Source organism: Neodiprion pinetum, chromosome 5 (genome assembly GCF_021155775.2).
Source record: "Neodiprion pinetum isolate iyNeoPine1 chromosome 5, iyNeoPine1.2, whole genome shotgun sequence".
NCBI classification, from domain to species: domain Eukaryota; kingdom Metazoa; phylum Arthropoda; class Insecta; order Hymenoptera; family Diprionidae; genus Neodiprion; species Neodiprion pinetum.
The window spans coordinates 6550683-6572240 of NC_060236.1; the positions used below are offsets into that span (position 1 = coordinate 6550683).

The 21558-nt window shown below is 38.7% G+C and overlaps 4 protein-coding genes across 6 annotated transcripts; 1 reads left to right on the forward strand and 3 right to left on the reverse strand.

Moving 5' to 3' along the window:
- The first annotated feature begins 6 nt into the window (after positions 1–6).
- Positions 7–4135, forward strand: LOC124220713 (uncharacterized). Of its 2 annotated transcripts, XM_069135929.1 has the most exons (9): positions 7–756; positions 870–1694; positions 1838–1949; positions 2040–2161; positions 2307–2482; positions 2555–2612; positions 2701–2784; positions 3120–3743; positions 3813–4135. In XM_069135929.1, the coding sequence occupies exons 2-8, from the start codon at positions 1545–1547 to the stop codon at positions 3192–3194; spliced, it is 777 nt and encodes a 258-aa protein (XP_068992030.1). In that variant the 5' UTR covers positions 7–756; positions 870–1544; the 3' UTR covers positions 3195–3743; positions 3813–4135. The 2 variants fall into 2 exon arrangements, with proteins under 2 accessions (XP_068992030.1, XP_068992029.1); XM_069135928.1 differs by lacking the exons at positions 1838–1949; positions 2040–2161; positions 2307–2482; ... (2 more) ...; positions 3120–3743; positions 3813–4135 and having other exon boundaries at positions 7–275; positions 534–756; positions 870–1046; positions 1114–1516.
- An 870-nt stretch (positions 4136–5005) lies between these two features.
- Positions 5006–7637, reverse strand: LOC124220719 (facilitated trehalose transporter Tret1-like). Of its 2 annotated transcripts, none has more exons than XM_046630040.2 (6): positions 7438–7637; positions 6991–7144; positions 6494–6770; positions 5977–6385; positions 5673–5913; positions 5006–5558 (listed from the first exon to the last, which is right to left on the reverse strand). In XM_046630040.2, the coding sequence occupies exons 2-6, from the start codon at positions 7022–7024 to the stop codon at positions 5098–5100; spliced, it is 1422 nt and encodes a 473-aa protein (XP_046485996.1). In that variant the 5' UTR covers positions 7025–7144; positions 7438–7637; the 3' UTR covers positions 5006–5097. The 2 variants fall into 2 exon arrangements, with proteins under 2 accessions (XP_046485996.1, XP_046485997.1); XM_046630041.2 differs by having other exon boundaries at positions 7531–7554.
- A 1299-nt stretch (positions 7638–8936) lies between these two features.
- On the reverse strand, positions 8937–12921 carry LOC124220718 (facilitated trehalose transporter Tret1-like). The gene is made up of 6 exons (XM_046630037.2): positions 12832–12921; positions 12244–12452; positions 11539–11815; positions 11016–11424; positions 10713–10953; positions 8937–10580 (listed from the first exon to the last, which is right to left on the reverse strand). The coding sequence occupies exons 2-6, from the start codon at positions 12287–12289 to the stop codon at positions 10117–10119; spliced, it is 1437 nt and encodes a 478-aa protein (XP_046485993.1). The 5' UTR covers positions 12290–12452; positions 12832–12921; the 3' UTR covers positions 8937–10116.
- Positions 12922–14960: 2039 nt separating this feature from the next.
- Positions 14961–21151, reverse strand: LOC124220717 (facilitated trehalose transporter Tret1-2 homolog). Its single transcript, XM_069136126.1, has 6 exons — positions 20702–21151; positions 20403–20637; positions 16861–17137; positions 16343–16751; positions 16035–16275; positions 14961–15906 (listed from the first exon to the last, which is right to left on the reverse strand). The coding sequence occupies exons 1-6, from the start codon at positions 21062–21064 to the stop codon at positions 15437–15439; spliced, it is 1995 nt and encodes a 664-aa protein (XP_068992227.1). The 5' UTR covers positions 21065–21151; the 3' UTR covers positions 14961–15436.
- Positions 21152–21558: the final 407 nt, after the last annotated feature.

The window sequence follows — 21558 nt, forward strand, 5'->3', positions numbered from 1 at the left end:
AATTATAACAAATTTGGTTGAATTTTACATTCAATTAAATTGCATTATCGATTAATATGGCTGAATAAATAGTCAATTAATTGTAGTTTAAAAAAAAGTATATAGTAATTTCACGAGGAAGTTGAATTGAAGGAAGAAATGGGCAATCGTGGGAGTAAAGCACCAGGGAATCAGGAATTTTACTGTTTGAGGCAACAAGACATCCGTGTTTTCGCCGAAATTAGTAAATCTCTCGAAGCTGATTTATCTCACTATGGAACTGAATTCTACACTTTGTAATTATTCAAATAATGTTTCTATACATTCGGTATTCATTCTCTTTACTTTTTTCCGTATTAAAACTCCTGTACGTTGAAAAGTTAAAATTGAATGTCTACTTTTGGGTGGGACTTTGGCTGTGTCCTATTATTATTCGAAATTATGGAAATTTCTGTCTGATTTGAGAAAGTTTCTCTCACACTTATAACAATCTAAAATTTGAACTCAAGGTTCTCTTCATCCCTAGACTAAAATATACCAACCATATTTCTCAGGCTCTTCCAGAATCATCCCAAGTACTTGAAGTACTTTCAGCAAAGTAGCCCACACGAGTTTCAGGAGTACTATACGCTATTACGGTCGAAATTCAGCCTGACTTGTAGTACTGTCGCAGCGCTGTTTTTAGACTACACACACAAACCTCAACCCCGTGAGCACTTATTGGGATACATCGCAATGGTGCACAGGGATATGGATTTGGATCAGAAGGATATGGAAGTTCGTATTTCTTCACAAAATTGAGACCAAAATGTCTAGTTTTTTGATCTAACTGTACGTAATATCGTGATGCGCATAGAAACGCGTCATGCTTCAGCCTCAAATATTTGCAGAACTTCATGATGGACTTCATGCAGATGTTGACCCTACAGTTTCCTAAGCAAATGACAGGCGAGTGTTGTTTGGCTTATATGAGATACACAGCATCTCTGGTATCACGTATAAATGTCCTTATGAAAAGGCATCGAGAGATTGGGAGGATGAGCAGAGGAAATAACCAAGCTAAAAAAGTGTGTAAATACCAACCTGAAGAAATGATGTGAGAAACTCAACTGAGAACTCTTATAATGAATGTAGAGATGTCCAACATTCGGATGCTGCCGCCTGACGAATTGCACGTGGTCATCTTTCAGCCAGCGCCATCTTATTTATGGCCATACTCCAGAATACTGGGAAGCAAAGAGGCGGCATTGGATCGTACAACGTACTGTATGGGCGTCGACAGATGCAGAGGGACCCTCTCAGAAGCCACAGAAAGATACAACCAAAAAAAGAAACATTGTCAACAGTTCTGTGAGCTCATTCAGCGGAGACAGCTCACCTAGTCAGTTCCGCTGTGAAGGCGTTAAAAGATGTGAAAATTTCTGACACACTTACGAGGCTGGTAGAAAATCAATTTACTCGACTTCTGAGATGGTTTCTACCAGTCCCTAATACCGTGTGAAATTAGTTTCTGTGTAAATACAGGTGACGAAAGCTGCGTTCGAGTGATCAAAGAGCCCAATAGCATGAGCCATGAATGGTGGACAAGCGATCAGGAGATGAGTGAAAAGATAACAAAATCGAATAGACAAGTTCGGAAGGAACGTCAACCATTTATGTTGTCAAAGGATGATACGGCTGACACAGAAAAGAGGATCGCTTCGACACGAAACGACGTAATGCTGACAATTTTTCAAACCACTTTATTATCATGTGATTAATTTACCAATATATTTTATTTAGTTTAATAATTATGAACTAGTGTAGATATTACTGTAGAGTTTTTCGTATTGGAATCTGATCAAGTTTTTCGCTCCAGTTGCAATCCGAAGGGAATATTAGGAATGTCGTGGAACCTGGAGAAACTGTGATACAAGCTTTGAAGACTTCCATGAAGACTACGAATAGTGGCAAAGATACCGATTTCAAAGGTTAGAATTGTTCTTAATGCTTAGTACAAATGCCGTCATTATACGCTCTGCAACAGGATTGTAATAACGAAGAGAAAAATGCATCTACAGCTGATCGTCAAACGAAACAGTCTAATCGTAGAAATTTACGGCGGGTCTCTATTGCGAATTCCACACCCAGAGAAAGAAGACGACAGAGTCTACAAAAAGATCCCAGTTTGGAAAGCCATTCAGTGCGTTGATACATTTGAAAAAACTCGAAAACTGTTTTGCTACCACAACGAATTTTAAACAAATGATTTTCAAGCTTCAGAAAGTAGCTCTACGATCAGTTTTACATAAACAATGAAAATATATTCTGCGTTGTTTTGTCAGCAGCATAACATCGAAGAGTTGAAATACCCGAGGACACGAAGATTGACAATTCAGAGCGATCCGAGAAATCACCATAATTCTTCTGAGACCGACGTAGAAGGTAGAAATTTTCGTTCGGATCTACTGAAGTCTTTGAGCGTTGCTACCAATGAGATGAACGACCGAGGAACATCCATAAGGTTGCCTTTTCATAAGGATTTCGAGTGCTTTAAAAGATCTTGGATCATTCTATTTGATCTTATGTATTTCAGTAACGTGTCCAGTACTTCTGGAATGTTGGGCGGAATTGATCGGACGGGATCAGTAACGGTTAATATACATTTAAATATATCAAGTTTGTATTTATCATGGTATCATACGGGCATGAAGTTTATTGGCAACTCATGTTTTCCAACAGTACTACGACGGCCAAAGATTTCGTACTTCATTCTCACCCAGAAATAAGCCCCGCACTAGTATTATCAGCACAGCTGGTTCTGGGGTAAGTAATGTATCTTAAATTTCAATCTATCAATCTTGATCGAAAACTCAAATTGTCATTAACGCTGACTTGCGACGATGAATTTCTGAGGAAGTAATGAAATGAGGTTGACTATCTAAGAATATGAAATAATGGTATTATGACTAAATATTATTATCGATCTATTCCTTTATTATTGGGACTCGTTTCAACGAAGCTTGATCGATTGATACTCCAGTTACGTGGTGAGCGATAGTACGATTGTAAATGGTTTGCGAAAATCATGTCAATTGTTTCCTCTGTCTGCCAATTCCAAAATTTATTTGACATGCATATATACGTTATGTCACTCGCAGGGCAGAGCTAACAAGATTCCCAAACGCGTGTCTATATCAAATGCTCACTGGACTTCGTCCAAAGAATCTGACTAGTGGAAGAGATCCAGAATAAGGTGGTCGTCGATTCGGTACTTGGACTATGTATGTATGATTAAATCCACTCAAATTATGTGCTTAAAGTTATTTGTACACGTTAATGTGACCCCGTAAACAGATTATTCCTTGGCACAGAAAAACCTTTAGCACATGCATTTGATATACTTAACATGGCTGCAGATTACAAAATTGTTTGATGAATACCCCTACCGCAATTTACACTTTGATGAAAAATCGCAAATCAGAGAATTGCGCATGAATTTTCATCATTGATTGTTATCTTTCGGTTATTTGATTAATTAATTTTTATTGTTCATGGCAATGAAATATAACGAGTTATTTTTGTTAGAATCGTGTATACAATCTCTTTGCAGTATGGGCTTCGCTTCCAATCGTTCGTGAAGCATCCGTTGAATTGCTCCGAATAATTTTCGTTGATTGTTCAACAGCTGAAAATTGAACTCTCAAACCTTCGTATTACCCTTGAAAAAGTACTGATACGGATATCTCATCTGTTAAATTGCAACAGTCAATCTGGATTTTCATGTAATTATTATTACTGAGAATTTTCGTCGACTCATGACGTGAATAATTACGCTATTATTCTATTTTTAGATTCGGAAACTTAATGGAATATATCGTTTTCTGAAATACTGCGAATAATCGATGATAAATATGGTATCACGAATTTGAACTGATCTAACACTGTTTTATTGATAGTTGTGCACCCAGTAGGCATTGTCACATGTCATGAAAAGTATAATAACTATTGCTTCGTTATGTGTGAGGCCATGTGATAAGTCTTTTAGAAGAGTTTAGTCTTATGTAAATCGAATGATTTCAGCTGGTACACGATTAAAAAATATAATTTCATTTTTAACAGCACAGCGTGGAAGATACAGGTTTTTTTCTAGGGTGTTTACGAGAGCCAGAGATAGTTATTATTTTTGGATGTATAATGTGAACATGGTTTTCTCAAACAACACCATCTCCATAATTTACACCAGATGTAGTTGTTGAACGAATCGTACATTGTCAAATTAACACGCCACCACATATTAAAATATATTCTCAAGAGCATAGTTCAAAGTCGGCATGGCCCATCATATGCCGTTGATACGACAGCCAACTCGCCACGTAAAAGACTGATAATTGCAGGAATGAATTAGGGTTATTAACAATCTCTTCAATGTGTCTTGTATAATGGTTTTTCTAACAACAGTCTAGTAATTTTTGAAAACCTGATAACTTGTACATTGTCAATTCAGAAAGAGACTAAAATCGACACAATTCCTGTTTGCCAAAAGTCGCAAAACACACCTGTGACCAATTCTTTCAATGACGCCATCATCGAACACCTACAAGGTAAGTCTTCCACCAACTGTCTAAATGCTGGACGAGGTAATTCCTCGCTTGGGTTTGTTCTGTCTTCTACGTACCAGCAACTTGCGAAGTCCTTGTAACAGATTAGGTGTGACTGTTTCAACGAAAGCAGGTAGTGCATTCATGTCGTTACTGGTTCAAGTTTTGCGTCACCATCATATCGGCATGAGAATTTGAAATCCATTCTCGGCAGACTAGCAGTGTCGAAAGTTCCATATTACATTTTTGGCCAAGAGAACACCTTCAGCAGTCTCCTCGGCTCGGATGGTTCAGCGCCTCGGCAGTGAGTGAATAAATGCCATTTTTTTTATTTTCCTCTCAAGCAGTTCTCAATAAATTTAACTGCCTAACGGTCCCAAAAATGAATGACTGGCAATAGATTCCGGGTAATTTCCAGAATATAATTATAAAAACTAACAAAAATGTTTCTACGAAACGAAAATGAAATTTTATTTGGTTCATTTTGTTATTTGTATTTAAAGTTAAACGTAATCTTTGAGTTCGACGGTTAGTTAATTCAATTCTTGATGTCAATACAATATACCGAATTACTTCGGGTGCATTCGGGTGTAGGATCTGGTTGCATTATCTGTTTCGATTCGGATCGCTTGTGCAGCATCAGTTGAATTTCACCAAATGATTTTCGATTCGTTTCGGGCAGGTAGAAAAACGTGATGATACTAAAAATTGCAAGGCATATCGTGAACCCGTAAAATGCGATGTGGATACCATAATTGTTCACTACGTTCGGGTAGAGTTGTGAAATTACGGCGAAAAGAACTGAGGTCCATATGACAGTAATTATCGTTCCGTAGGCCTTGATGTTACACGAGAATATTTCAGAGATAACAGACCTAGTCACGCCTCCCAAGCCTGCGGAGAAGGCACATAAGAAACTGACTAGTGCTGTCGCCGGTAGCCACGAAATTCCGGAGACATCGTTTCCATTAGCTTGCAAGTGAAAGTACACTGCCAGGGCTGCATTGCATAAATCGTATCTTTTAATCAATCATACATTATTTCTTTAGTTAGCACGTGCGTTTAGTGCAAAAAAACTGACGGCAGATAAGGTTTACGGCAGTTTATACACACCTGTCAGAAATACCATGCTGAAAAACATAGACCCAAGTAGCAGAGGTCTCCTGCCGATCTTGTCGGCAAAAAAAGTAACCAGGATGGATACGACGAGTTGGACGACACCAGTTATGATGATTGCAGTGCTGGAAGAGATGTCGGAGTCAACTTCGTTCAAGATGGTTGTACCGTAAGACGCGATGACTGTAATGCCGGACAATTGTTGAGCGGAGATGATTACGAGGGTGAGCAGTAGTGCCTACGAATCGGTGAAATGAAATTAAGTGTTTCCGGTGGTATTTTACAGAAGCCAGACACCGACCTTTCGATTTCCCCTATCCGTTAAGAGCGTCTTTAATGTCCCGACATGTTGGAGATCAAATTCCACGTTTTTCTCGATTTTTTCCATCTCCTCACCGATGTCCGTTGTGCTCCTCAAAAATTCTAGACTCTTCCTGGCGAGTTCTGGCTTACCTTTCATTGTGTAAAAGTAAGGTGTTTCCGGTATCCACGGAACGAGCAAGAGAAACACGAGTGGCATTAGTATTCCAAACGCACTGAGAACAGACACGCTAATCCAAGGTCCAACACAGTAGACTAATACAGTTCCCGAGTTAGACAAAACCGCCATCAAGATACTCAAGCCTCCGCGTCTTGTGTCCTGTGCAATTTCTCCGAGGTACATTGGAATCACTACAGAGGTAAATCCCATCCCAAGTCCGCTAGCAAACCTTGGAAACAGTCGTGTAATGAGTCTTAACAAGTCTTCAACGCCAGGTCTCTTATCTTAATTAAAAAAACTGTTGTAGGTGTATAACAATGATAATTCAACAGTTTACCTAGCGACATAGTACCACCAATAGCTTCGAGCAAAGGTGGTCATGATACCTGCGATTAACGATATAATCGCTCCAAGTATCATTGAAGTCTTTCGTCCCCATTTGTCAACCGTCAGAGCTACACAAATTGGGCCTATCATCCCGCCCAACCCCATCATGCTAACAATCAGGGATGCCTGATCCTGTGTCACTGGGACAGAAGTGTCTTCCAATAGCTTAGGCAACGTCGACGATGGCCAACCGATATGGAATCCGGTAATCGCCTCTAGTACAGTACCTAATAAAAAATATAGGGATAACAGTAAGGTACTTGTTTTTTATCCATTGTAGCTTATTATAAATACGTTCTACCATCATATATATAAAATGAGATGGAGAAGTATTTGGAATGTTGAGTCGATTATTGTAATACAACTTGACTGGCGTACTTTTAAATGGGAAGCTAACACAAAATCAGTATATTTGAACGACGTTGATGAAATTTTTTATAACATTACTTGTGACGGCGGCGAAAATCTGCGGGGCAAGCATTTCCACGCTTCTTCCTTCCGAAGAGCAAAAGAGTCTGAATCCTTACGAAATGACCCGAATTGAATGTTACTTTTAGAATTGTAGAGTCCACTACAGGTTTCAGGTTTTGAAATACAGCACCTGAAATGTATTCGAGTCTTACCACGTCAGAATATTGAGATTTGTCTCTTGTAAATGTTGTAAAAAGACACTGATAATCTGTATCCATTGGTGGCTCCTAAAAAAGTAACGTAACAGATGATCCGGATTTAAAGTTCAACGGATCAATATGTCCGTTGTGTGATTCGCATAATTTTGGAAGCTAACATTGTACTCATAGCTCAGTGTCAAGTAAACCTTTATTCGCACTTCTTCTTCGCAAAGTTAAAGAACGTATCTATGTATAAGAAACGGTATTGACAGTATACAATTACCGGTACACTCAAAGCCTACGCTGAGGATTATCAATTGTGATGTCAGTTAAAACCTGGTAATGACTAAAAAAAGTGGCAATCGAAAAAACATACGAAGGTGTCACAACCAGGTACGTTTGATTCCATGGACAGCACAGTACTATTAATTAATCATTTTAGAACTCAGTTACAGGTGTGGCGTTTAACGGATCGAGAAGATCCAAGTGGATTTCAGATCACTGATTCGTCGAGTTCTGATGAATGGTTTTTGTGTTGGATTCCAGAGGTTCTCATATGTCCGATGAATAATAATTTATACATGGTTCTCATCTGATCATAAAATGACTCTTTCAATGCATCAATGCACGATTCAGAATTGAGATTTTGGATACATATAGCCATGGTATCTTATACTAATTGAAAACTGAAATACCAAATTTGTTATGTGTAACATAGACGTAGAAGCGCGATGAAAAATGCGGTGTTGAATCCAACACCTATAATTTAATTCTTATGGTGTAGTCTGCACTAAGCTTATTGATTACTTAGTTGCAGTTCAATATGATCTGATTTAAATGTGTCATATTAAATCGATATTCGTAAAAGTTTACGTTTGGAAGCACAGAGCGTTCGAAAGTGTCTACACGGCCCAACGTGTTATCTAGCAATGTAGCATCGTTATATCGAGGTAGCAATGCAAAAGTGATACTTCCATTGTAATATTTTGATATGCAACGTCTCTCCTCTTAAGGCGCGTAACATTTATAACTTGGACGTATTACATCGTGACATTGAATTTGCGTCGTCATTTGTTTCCACAAGGATTACGTAACGCCAACATTACGCATTCTCTGGATTCCCGGGGCGTTTGTTGAATTTAATGGAGCGAAACACAATCTAACAAGGCATAATGCACTTAATATTGCTCTGTCAATCAAACGAACCCGCAATAATTATACGACGACCGCCTGCAAATCAAGACGACATTTGAAACTATTCTGGTGAAATTTCACAAAACTTGGTCACAAAAATTTCGATTTCCTTTGTCTGTGAACAGTCACTTCAATGAAACCACATTCTGTAGATCGAATTGTACGTTCCTTTTCATCTGCACCTTGTCGACGTTCGTTGTGCACCTGAACCATCTGAGATTTCACCTTGCCAGTTGTGGCTTATATCGTGTAAAAGTAAGATCTTGAGAACTGGAGAATCGGCAATGGTGTGAATATTGCAAGGAATACGACCGGAATGGTCGTTCTCGGTTCCGTTAGTAAAAGTACGCTTATCCAGGGTTCATTACTATAGACCGACACCGGTTTTAAGTTGAATATAATGATCATTCCAGATACCCGCCTATTCTGGAATATTATGAATATGAAAATGACGTGACACTGCATTTTTGATTTGTTAGTTGTATAAGCAACGTAGTATATATATTATTAAAAGTATACCAATTATTTATTTTATATGTTACAGCGCCTTCATTGGTCTTTTTATTTCTGTGGTTTCAAGATGTTAGGAGTACTGAATGATGCAGTTACTGAACAGAAGAAGGGAAGCGTTATTGGATATTGAAATTTTTCGTGTTCTAAATATTGTCCTAGTAGATAACTAGGTATTGGAAAATAGGTGGATGAATAATATAATAAAACTGCGTTTATACGTAAATCGATCTTGACAGTAATTCGAAATTAAACTTGATTAAACGCGAAGGGTACAAGCTAGTATGCACTGTAAGAAATACAATTTGACGAGTAGCATTACAATGTCGAACAAATGTATGTAGGCTTTCGTCTTTCATGTTAACAAGGATCGCAGGTCGTCGTTCATTTTCAAAGTGCCACGTGAAAATAGTTTTCTCGAATAGCACCCTCAGTTTGACATCAAAAGGATTCGTTGAAGTGATGATATGTAAAATCCAAGCATCGTCATATGTCGTGATACGATTTCGTAGGATATTCGAGAGTCTGCGTCATTCGCGATGCCATATGCATAATTCAGGAAGCAAGCTGCCGCTCAAATAACAGCCAATTTGCCATATAGGTCACTTACAATTGGAGGACTTGATGAGGCTTATTAGCAACCTCTTCAACATGTTTGGTATAACAGCTTGTAACAACAGTTTGTCCATTCCTTTCGAACGAATACGTCTAAATTCTTTGAATATTCATTACCAGCCATTCGTTTAATTGTATTTATGGCAATTATGGAAATGATTTAGCCCAATGATAAAAGACATTGTGAATTTAGAAAGTGACATAAGAGTGAAATAATTCCTGTTTACCAAAACACTCTTTTAACGTATTAATTAGCGTATAAATTTCTGGCCAAAAGCAAGCATTATCCAGCATTATCACCAGCGCGAGTACTTCGATGATGAAAAAACGTAGGTTGGTTCTTTATACAGCTTATAAAAATCTTTGCGATAATTTTCACCTTTTAATGGTAACAAAAATGATTGAAAAGTCAGGTAGTTTCCCGGTCAATACTAGGATATGAATATCGAATTCAGAAGCACGTTTCTGTAACATCAAAGGCCCATTGAACCGCGTTCAGCGACTTTGCATTAAGCGAATGAGGTTGTGAATTAGGGTAATTAACAATTCAGACTAAGTATGGTTAAATTTCTTCGAATTAAGTGAATATTTATGTCGTTTTCATAATTGGACCTGGTCCTTGAATTAGTTGATTACGTAAAATTCAGTTCTTTCCGATCGCAATACAATATATCGAATTACTTCGACTGCATTCGGGTGTAGGAACTGGTTCCAGTTTCTGTTCCGATGTGGATCGCACACGTAGCATCTGCTGGATTTCACTCAATGATTTGTTTTTGGTTTCAGGTAGATAGAAGAATGTGGGGATTATAAGAACTGCAACACAGATCGTGAACGAGTAGAACGCAGTATGGTTACCATACATAATTTTTACAGTCGGATAGACTAGCGAAACCACGGTTCCAATAATCGTAGACCAGGTAGTAGCAACTGGTATGCCGTAGGCCTTGACGTTGCCCGGAAGTAGTTCGGTGAGAATAGGTAAGCCCATGCTGCCTAATCCTACCGCGTAGGCCGATAAGTAGCCAACCATTGCAGTGACCGGTAGCCACGAAATTGTAGAGACGTCATTTCCAATTGCTTGCAAGTGAAAGTAAGCTGACAGGGCTGTATAGCAAAATTCACATCTTTCAATATGGTGTATTACCAATTACGATTTCTTTCATTTGTACGTACGGCTAGTTATCACATGCAAAAAAAATTTACGTGCTGGTAAGTCCTGCAGCAGATCACACATACCTGCTAGAAAAACTACGCTGAAAAACATCGATCCAAGGACTAAAGGCCTTCTACCTATTCTGTCAGCAAAATAGACCACTGGAAGCGATGCGATCAGCTGAACGACTCCAGTTATGATGACGGAAGTACTGGAAGATATGTTGGAAATGACTTGATTGAAGATGCTGGTATTGTAATATAAGATAATTGAAATCCCGGACAACTGTTGAGCTGCTAGAATTCCAAGGATAACCAGTAGAGCCTGAAAATAATCGAAAAGAGGATTGTAGTTCAAACAAAATTTCACAGAACCTAGACACGGACCTTACGATTTGCTCTGTCCATTAAGAGCTCTTTAAACGTCCCAGTATTTTGGAGATCGATTTCCACGCTTTTCTTCAGCCTCTCGATCTCCTCGGCGACGTCAGTTGTGCCTCTCAAAAATTCGAGACTCCTCCTGGCGAGGTCTGGCTTACCTTTCATCACGTAAAAGTAAGGTGTTTCCGGCATCCACGGAACGAGCAAAAGGAACACTAGTGGCATGACTAATCCAATCGCTCCGAGATTAGACACGCTAACCCAAGGTCCGACACTGTAGGCTACTACAGTTCCCGAGTTATACATAACAGTTATCAAGATACTCAAGCCTCCGCGTATTCTGTCCTCTGCGATTTCTGCCAAGTACATGGGAAGTACCGATACGACATTTCCTGTAGCGAATCCGCAAGTAAGCCTTACAAACAAACACGAAACTCATTGTAACAAGTGCCGAGTGCAACAGTTCTTATCTTAAATTACCAAAATGTTTTACCTACGTGTACAACCGTTATATAGTTACACAACTCACCTTCCGATATAGTACCACCAGTAGTTTTGAGGAAAGGTGAGCATGACGCCTGCGATCAAAAATGTAACCGCTACAAGTATCATCGTAACTTTTCTCCCCCATCTGTCAACCGTTAGCATCATTGAGATTGGCCCTACAACCGCCGCTATCGAAAAGCAACTAACGATCAAGGAGGCCTGATCTTGCGTCACCGGGACGGAAGTGTCTTCCAGAAGCTTGGACAATATAGGCGACGACCATCCGGTGTGGAATCCGGCAACAATATCAAGTATCGTACCTAATAAAAAATTTATGCCAAGTTTTTATTCACGTCTATACTTTTTAACGACATAGCATTGGATAAAGGAACTTGAAGGCAGGGGGTCTAAAATCATACCTATTGTTAAAAGTTTTTTTTTCACAAAATGAATACATTCTGAGCAATTTCAGTTTGAGGTCTTTATTTTTTAGAGATTCAAGAACATTAATAAACTATTCTTAATTAAAAAACTCTTAAAAATAGATATGATTTTAGACCGTCCAAGATGTACCCTTTCCTAATAATTCGTGTCCTGCGAGTGAAAACATTCTAGCATCATTTTGGGTTAGTTATTTTAATTCAAGTATATAATAAAAAAATTTCCCACGTTCATGTATTTCTTGCGAAATTAACACAATATCAACATAATGTACGAGCTACCTTGATAAGAAATTGAGTCATTTTACTTGTGATAGCCGCGAAAATCACCGGTACCAGCGCCATTTTCTTCATTTTTTTTTCTTTTCCGAAATGGCAAGGGCCTAGATCCTCAGGAAGTGGCGTTACTTCGAGGGTCGTAGAGACAACTGCAGGTTTCACGCGCTGAACCACAGGACGTGAAACGTTGCTGATTCTTGCAGTGACGGAAGATTCAGATTGCACACTCTTAAAGGTTCTGAAAATATAATTACAGGCCTTTTCCATTGCTACAGATGTTTTTATTCACTATTCGTATCTGGGAAATGATCGGTTAAGAGGGTGCATCTGTAGTCAGTGTTTACGTATCGTGTGATATGTGCCTCATTTTCTCTAGTATGAAAGCCTTGCGCGTCGCTGATGTAAGAAATCCAAATGCAGTATTGAATATAAATATCTGGAGATTTTTTTGTTTCGCGTAACACAAATTACATTCTAAAAAAAAAAAAAAAAACAGATGCACCCGCTCAACTGGCGAATGGTCCAGTGTTACTACTAGGTGGATCACTGGCTATTGTGTAATTTTCATAATTTTTCAAACTAACATTCTAGCCGAACCTTATTATTACGAAACAAACCTTTTCTTATATTTTTTCTTCGCAAGACAGTCGAATCTATATACTTGTATAAAAAACGGATGGACGGAATATAAAACAAATACCGAAAGTCTCTGACTCCACTTCGAAGAAATTCAACTTGTAACTTCAGCTATGGCCAGGCAACAGTCAAAATCTGTCGTGATAGGAAAACTGTAAATGTCAGTGGCGACCGCCTACTTTTAATTGCGTGGATACCAAACAACTAATAATCATTTTAGAATCTGACTGGTGGGGCGTTTAACAAATTCCTGATCACTGATTCATTAAAATCTCAATAGAAGATTGTTAATTTATTTCAGAGATTCTCATCCGTCCCGCCAATAGTTTATTCGTGGTTCTCATCTGCTCGCAAAATGAATCGTTCACACCGAAAAAAAAACCTGTTGGATCTACATGCGTGACAGTTATTACAAGAACCACTTTTTTCGAGTAAATAGTACTTCGATTACCGTATTTTTTACAAGTTAAAAAAATATTTGCCAATATAATTTTAACATACTAATGAATAATTAATTCTTTCAGCAATCCGGAAAATTCTCCTTCAAAAAAGTATTGTCCATAGAATCACCGTCACAAATGTAAATCGAACGATGGTTTTTCGGGTCAGTTCGCATGCGTAATCTAATATTGAATTTTGGAAAATGTTTCAAATATCGAGACACAGTTAATACTTATTTATATACAGCGTAAATGGAATAAAACGAGGAAAAATGAGATATTGTAATTGATACAATGTCAATCACCATACAGAAAATAAATAAACATGTATCGAATGAATCACGACTGTTCATCATACGTTTCATGTTATAAAATTGAAAGCACAGCCCTGCAGGTATTCAGAAAATGCGTAGCTTCAGCGTAACCTAATTCTGTTATGTAAACGAATAATACACATTCAATTTAACATAACGGAGGACAATACGTACATACAATGCATACTGCACGACCGGCATTAACGCCGCTGACGCTGAATTGTAATACAACGAAGCTTTTCTAAATTGTGATACATCGAAGCCTTTCAGGCACAGTGATATTAACCTCAGTCGTATAGTACGCATTGTACGAATGTATTGTCTTCCGTTATATTGAATAGCATGTGTATTATTAGAAAACATAACAGAATTAGGTTACGTTGAAGCTACGCATTTTCTGGATACCTGGGCTATACCTTCAATTTTACATCATGAAACATACAATGAACAGTCGTGATTCATTCGATACGACTCTTACAATGCTACGATCCTGTACCACTTACGGGTATCAGATGATGTGCCTCTGAAATGCAGATGACAGCCACTCCTCTGCTTATTGTAGTCCTTTTTATACTATTTTATCCGGCCTTAGCACGATGAAATGATGCCATCGTAATAATAATCATAATAATAATAATATTAATAATTTCAGTCCCGTCGTACCCAGAGAGAGATGGGTTGGTGACCATCGATATGCGTCTGCAACTGTCTTTTAAGATGTTCAATAGAAATACCCGCGTTTGCACAAAATCCTCCATAACTTTCACAGGATAAAAGACCCGAATGATTCCTATCATCGCACCTTCGAGAAGACGGAAGTTTTCAATCTAAAGAAGAGCGGAATCTGTTTCTCGCCCCTGAACATCACTTTCGGAAAAATGGAACACCGAGAGACATTTGTAAGTAGGAGTGTGCGAATAATGCGAAATTATAAATAAATCTACACGATTAGATTCAATTTTACTCTTTAAATAATTGTAATGTTTTGAATAATTCGATTTTCAATTCACACATAATGAAATCATTTCAACCTACTCGGGCTATTCCGTCGTCGAACAACCGAATGATTTGAATAATTCGAACTATTCGAATTATTCGAAAGTCGAATACATGAATATCCGATTCCAAAATTGAATTTCACCATTCGATTCGATTGGATTTCACCAATATTCGAACACCCCGTAGTTGTGAGCTTGCTCTTCCGGGAACAGTCTACAGAACGGTAAACGTGATTTCATTGGAGGTGAGTTCATTTGATCATTTATTTATTATTTTTATTTTGTAATAAAGATCTGTACATGCTTAAGGCGATCAACACGTCGTTGCTGATAAAGGAGTTATTGATCAGATGACAATTTTTACAGCAATATTATTTCTTTATTATATCGTTATGATAGCTATGGTATTTTCATAAAATTGTGACGTAGGAAAGATTATAAAAACCGTATCTGTAATATTATTTGCAGAATTAATACCTCAGAACATATTTAGTACTATCAATTCAAAGAGGATAGCAAATAATTGTTTTCGCAGTATGCATTATGATTGAATGAAATTTTATACTGTGAGAAAAAAACAGCTTGCAGTTTTATTGACGCATGCTTTTAAGCTGAAATATTACACCTACGGCATATATAATACATATGGGTCTTGTAATCTGAGGCCAAGAAATGAAAAGTGTGGCAGTTTATACCCACCATAAGTACGAATAAACACAAATTATTCGTTTGAATTTTATTACAGCAGTCTGGTACAATCGCTTGATGCCGTTGAAGTGAAAATGTTCGCGATTATTAGTTTCCATAACTGAATAACATCCTTCGGACAATTGGTTACTTAATTACGTCGTTAGTGGAGATAAAATATATTGAGTTATTTTGGCTGCAAACGGGCGTGGTGACTGGTTGCAACGTTTGGTTTGATTCGGAGCACTTACGTAACATCAGCTGAATTTCACCCAATGACTTCATTCTGGTCTCAGGTACGTAGAAAAATGTGAAAATTATGGAAACAGTCGTGCAACCCGCAAAAATGTACAACGTGACGTGAATACCGTAGGCATTCACCAGTAATGGATACAATTGTAAAATGACGCCTTCGATGAAGAAGACGTATACGTTCATTATAATCGAGGCGTAAGCCTTGACGTTACACGGGAAGATTTCGGAGGCTATGGACGTCGGTATCGTGCCCAAGCCCATCGTGAAGCTGCAGACGTAGCCGATCATTGCCGTCACGGGTAGCCACGAAATTACTGAGACATCGTCCTCGTTGGCGAGTAATTGAAAGTACACTGCCAGGGCTACGTGAAAAAAAATCATATTCTTCGATATTGATGTCGTATCGTTAAATGTGTCTGAATTGTCTGGTACGATCGATTATCCATAGCGGACACATATCAATATGGGTAAGATCAACGGTGGCACATACCTGCGAGAAATACAATGATGGAAAAAAGGGACCCAAACAGCAAGGGTCTTCTCCCTACCCTGTCGGTGAAAAATACAACCAGTACCGAGACGGTCAATTGAATGACGCCAATTATGATGACGGAAACGCTGGAAGTTATGCCGGATCCAACTTCACTGAGGATGCTGGTACTGTAAGACGTGATAACCGCAATGCCCGATAATTCTTGGGCTGTCATCAGTCCGAGGACGACAAGCAATGCCTGAAAATTGTCGAAAGAGGAAGAACGTTTTAAACATCATTTCGGAGAACTTACGGCAGAGACGAACCTTTCGATTTCCCTTGTCCGTGAACAGCTCTTTCAGTGCCCACGAGTTCTGTAGATCAAATTCTACATTCTTTCTCACCACCTCAACCTCCTGGTCAACGTCCGTTGTGCCCCTCAACCATTCGAGACTCTTTCTGGCGAGGTTCGGCTTATCCTTCATCATGTAAAAGTAGGGTGTTTCTGGCATCCGTGAGAATATTAAGAGGAACATGACGGGAATCGCTGTACCCAGAGCAGCGAGCAATGGTTTGCTAACCCACGGACCGATGGTGTAAGCCATCAAGAGTCCCAGGTTTAACATAACCGACGTCGTCACGCCAAGGCCTCCGCGTATTCTATCCTCGGCGATTTCGCCAAGGTACATGGGTATAATTGTCCAAGTAATCCCGCTTGCAAGTCCGCAAGTAACCCTTGAAAGTAGCAACGTAAAAAGTCACGACAAGTACCGAGGCTGGCTGTCTATCAATTTCTAAACACGTTACGTTGTACCTTCTACAGAAATCGAATTCACAAACTGACCTTGCCACGTAGTACCACCAGTAGTTTTGAGCCATGGCGATGAGGATGCTCGACACAATGAATGGGATTGACAGGAGCAACATCGTCGTCTTCCTTCCCCATCTGTCGACGGTAACGATACTGAGGAGCGGACCAACCGTACTTCCGAATGATAAGAGACTAATGATCAAAGAGGCTTGGTTCTGTGTCACTGGGATAGAAGTGTCTTCCAGTAATTTGGGCAACGTTGGCGATGACCATCCGAAGTGAAATCCAGTCGCGGTAAATAGCAGTGAGGCTAATCGAGGTAAATGTTTGAAAAGTTCTTATTCACATCTAAAAGCGGAATGGATGCATGTGCGATGTAAGATCGGGAGGTCGATGCCACTATGCTTGCCTTGTTAATTTACTACGGACTAATTACTACCGCGAAACGAATTTTTTTCTCGGGACTGCAGTGAGCGAACATTGAATCTAATAGGAGTGAAACATATGAACATTTTCCATTCAGTTCAGCTGTTTGAAGCTAACATGTAATCGGTAGTCAAACTCTTACGACAAGAAGTTTGAGATTCTCACCCGTTACGACTGCAAAAATTTGTGGTCTAATGCTTGTCTGCTTCATGTTTCTTTCTTCAATAGAGGACATCGATATGTAGGTTCTGTGTGCGGTGCGTCCTGATGTTGATATTCAGATTATTGATCGCTGTTGATCGCGGTAATTGAAAATCAGTTTCAAGTTTTTTTTAAAATGATTTTTACGAAGCAGGAGGATTCAGATTGAAGCTTCGTAAACCCTCTGAGAAACTATTGTAACTCTGTATCCATTATTAGTTCCATAATTATTACCCCGAACCTTCATTTAAACTGCAGACTACAGCAAGAGCAAGATCAAGACTACAGCAAGAGTAACACCTTATTTTCAATTCGCGGCTGATATTGAATCGCAGCAGATCTTTTATGTTGCACTGTATTCTTCCACAAACTCCAAGAATTAGCAATTTTCGTAACAAAAAGAATAACGCACTCTTTCAATTGCATAAAGAACTGATTTACTTTAAATGCAAGTGTGATTTAAATCTGGGGCTGTACGATTTACATTTAGTATTTATAGAACTAGCCGACTCGATTCCACGTTCGAGAATTTCGTCTGATATTCGAAAAATTAATTGTCGCGATGGCTTACACTTCATGAGAGGAGTGCTAATGCGAATGTTTAGTGATATGCGTGAAATTTAACGCCAATTCAATGCATTCAATATAAATTGAATATTCATTGTCGCAACTGTCTTTACAAAGCTATTTCGACGTATTTGGTTGGAAAAGAAAACAAAAAACATTGAATTGCTAAAAAAATTTTTAAGCTGACGCAAAGGAGATTCAAATTATATTGATTACCGAGAGCCGTTAACGACCGAAAGAATGCGCTGTATGAAGACTGACTGAATGGCGGAAAGTCAGTTCAATTCCGTATCGATTCCAGGCTACCTGTAGGGGATCAGTTCAAGAATTTATTGTTACAGGTGAGCATTGTTGCATACACTAGAAGTTCATGATACGGAGGCGTTGCAATGATTGACTTATTTTTTATATCCAGAGGTTCTCAAATACTTTATCAACTTTGTGTATTCGAGGTTCTTATAAACAAAGAGACCGATTTCTACACTCCTCTGAACCCACAGGTTTTGTTGACATTCTTGAACAACTTTGCCGCTGCTAAATCTAATGATAACTGCAATATTGATCCGTCCATAACACCTATCATATTTATTCACATCAATCAAAGGCTTCAACATCACTTGATTGTTACATTTACGACGAATCATTGCAACAGTTGGCCGAATACGTAAAAGCTCGAGCCACACGTACCACATGGTTTGGTAATGATTTCAAAGAATATTTTAATTTTTTATCTGGACCATATTTCATCGATAATAATATAACGTAACAGTAGTTGCAGTTTGTGTAATAGACTGTATATATATATATATATATATATATAGTGGCGGGTTAACAAGTTTCTTCGGTGCGCGTTGTGGCCGGTAATGTTCTCGAACTTGCGATATTGCATTTGAATTTGGTGTCTTATTGCAACGGCCGCCTTTAATTCGGATCCTTTGTGTAATATTCACTGAATTTCACCTAATGATTTCCACTTTGTTTCGGGTGAGTAGAAGTATGTGGGAACCGTGAAAACAGTATTGATTATGAGTGGATAAGACGCAACGTGAATACCACAACTTTTTTCAACGAGCGCATAATTTCTCACAACGACGGTTCCCAATAAACGGAAGAGACTTGAAATAGATTGAGATTTTTCCATTCGATTCAATCGGGTTTCTTTATGCGGTAATTCTTATAAGAACGAATCGAAAAACGGCGATCAGAGTATAGAAAAAAATACAAATTAGCTATTTTCGTATGAAGGACGTAGAGGGGTTGTCAGATATTTGACGAAACAGGTTTGACAAGTATGATGGTCAATTCCTTTCAATTCTTATTCGTTTGTTGGGTTGCGACTAACGCGTTTTTTTGATGTCGAAAAGAAATATCGTCGAAAATAATGTTGATCACATACACGCACACAACGCGAGATCAAGTGAGAAGTAAATTACTTTTTTCTTTTGCAGTAATTGTAATAGCATTTACACTTCTCGGACAAAACTGCGATCAACGTTTAATTCGATGACCGCATTATTTGACGCCTAGTAATTTAAAACGAAAATATTTTTCAAAACTAAATATTGAGTATTGAATAAACTTGCAACATCTAGAAAATTGTCTTTCAAAGATTTACGATGTAAGTTTAAAAGGCTGAGTCTAGAAAATAATTTTTTAGTATCCCAGCAAAGAATTTGATTTGTATTATCTGACAGGAGTTGTTATCGGTTAAACGAATATCCGAAGAGAGCTTTATAAGTGAATAACATAAGGGCCTATTTAACTCCATCGGTTTCATACTATTGGTGACCTGTAAAAGCGTGTATTGATGACACAAGTGCAAGTTGTTCCGAAAAATAATAAATTATCGACGCATAAGCATCTCAATCATTGACTTAATTTAGAGGTTCTCAATTACTCTAAAAACAATTAAATTGCGTTAACTGTAGCTGCTATTACTTGTTGACGAAACAAAATGAATTGGCATCGCCTGATTTCAAATTGGAGATTATTCGATCAGTTCTGAATTGCTAATTATTAATTATACTTCATAGAAAATACAGCATTGAATTGAGTTTTGACTGCTTTGCTTCATTGCGAATCTTGAAATTGAAACATTGCGTTTTATATATTGATATTTTAACATATAATATTCTTGTCATATTATATGTATAGTCAAAATATACAATGTTGCAGCTTGAAAATGCTTCATAAAGATTCCGTGATCGTTCAACAGGAATGTTGTCACATAGGCGAAATATTTGCCGTAAAAAATGACGTTCATCAGCTCCGTTGGTTTTCAATTGGAAGTACGACGCCATACCTACGTTACGAAAATCACACTTTTCAATGACGAGGTATCGGATATTACATTCACGGCGAAACCGCCAGAACATACATACTTATTAGAAATATGATGCTGAAAAACATGGATCCAAGCAGTAATGGTCTTCTGCCTATTCTGTCGGCCATAAACAAAGGCGCAAACGAGGCAACGAATTGAATGAGTCCGATTACGATGACGGAAATGCTGGAAGTTGCACCGGATCCAGTTTCGTTGAGAATGATTGTACTGTACGACAAGACAGCGAGTATACCGGATAATTGTTGACAGGTGAAGAGGACAATAAGGAGCCCCTGCGAATCCACGGAAAGGTCAAGGCGAATCAGGTAAAAAATTGCACAGAACTTGGTATCAAACCTTTCCATTTCCTGGGTCAATTAACAACTCCTTGAATGTCCCCGCATTCTGTAAATCGAACTCTACGTTTTTCTTCACAACCTCGATCTCCTCGTCGACGTGCGTCGTTCCCCTCAGCCATTGAAGACTCTTCCTGGCGAGTTCTGGTCTATTTTTCATGATGTAAAAATATGGGGATTCCGGTATCCAGACGAAGGTAGCAAGGGATACGGCTGGAATCGCTATTCCTATCGTTGCGAGTGAAAGTAAGCTGACCCATGGACCAACGCTGTAGACCAACACCAGCCCCGAGTTGTACATAACTATGACCAGCACACCAAGACCCCCGCGAATTTTGTCCTCTGCAATTTCTCCTATATACATAGGGATGACGACGAAGGCGACTGACCCCGAAGCCCCGATAACGAACCTTGTAACAAGTAATGTAGATCCTCATTATACGAATCCCAAATTTAGTGGCTTATCAAACCTTGGAGCCAGTATGCCTGTGGCAAAGATCGATTACATCGCAGCTTGTACCTGTACCTTGCCACGTAGTACCACCAGCAGTTTCGAGCAAAAGTTGTAAGGACGCCTGAGGCTAGACATGGAATCGATAGAAGTAACAGTAACGTCTTTCTCCCTCATCTATCGACCATCAGGAAACTGCACGGTCCTCCGATGACCCCACCGAATGCCAAAGTGCTAACGATCCAGGGGACTTCTTTCGAATTTATTGGAAAAGACGTATCTTCCAGTAGTTTAGGCAACGATGGCGATGTCCATCCAATGTGGAATCCAGCGGCAAACGACAGGATTGTGCCTAATCAAGGAAACGTTTTCAAAGCTTTTTTTTTTATGTAGGTCATAATCTGGTG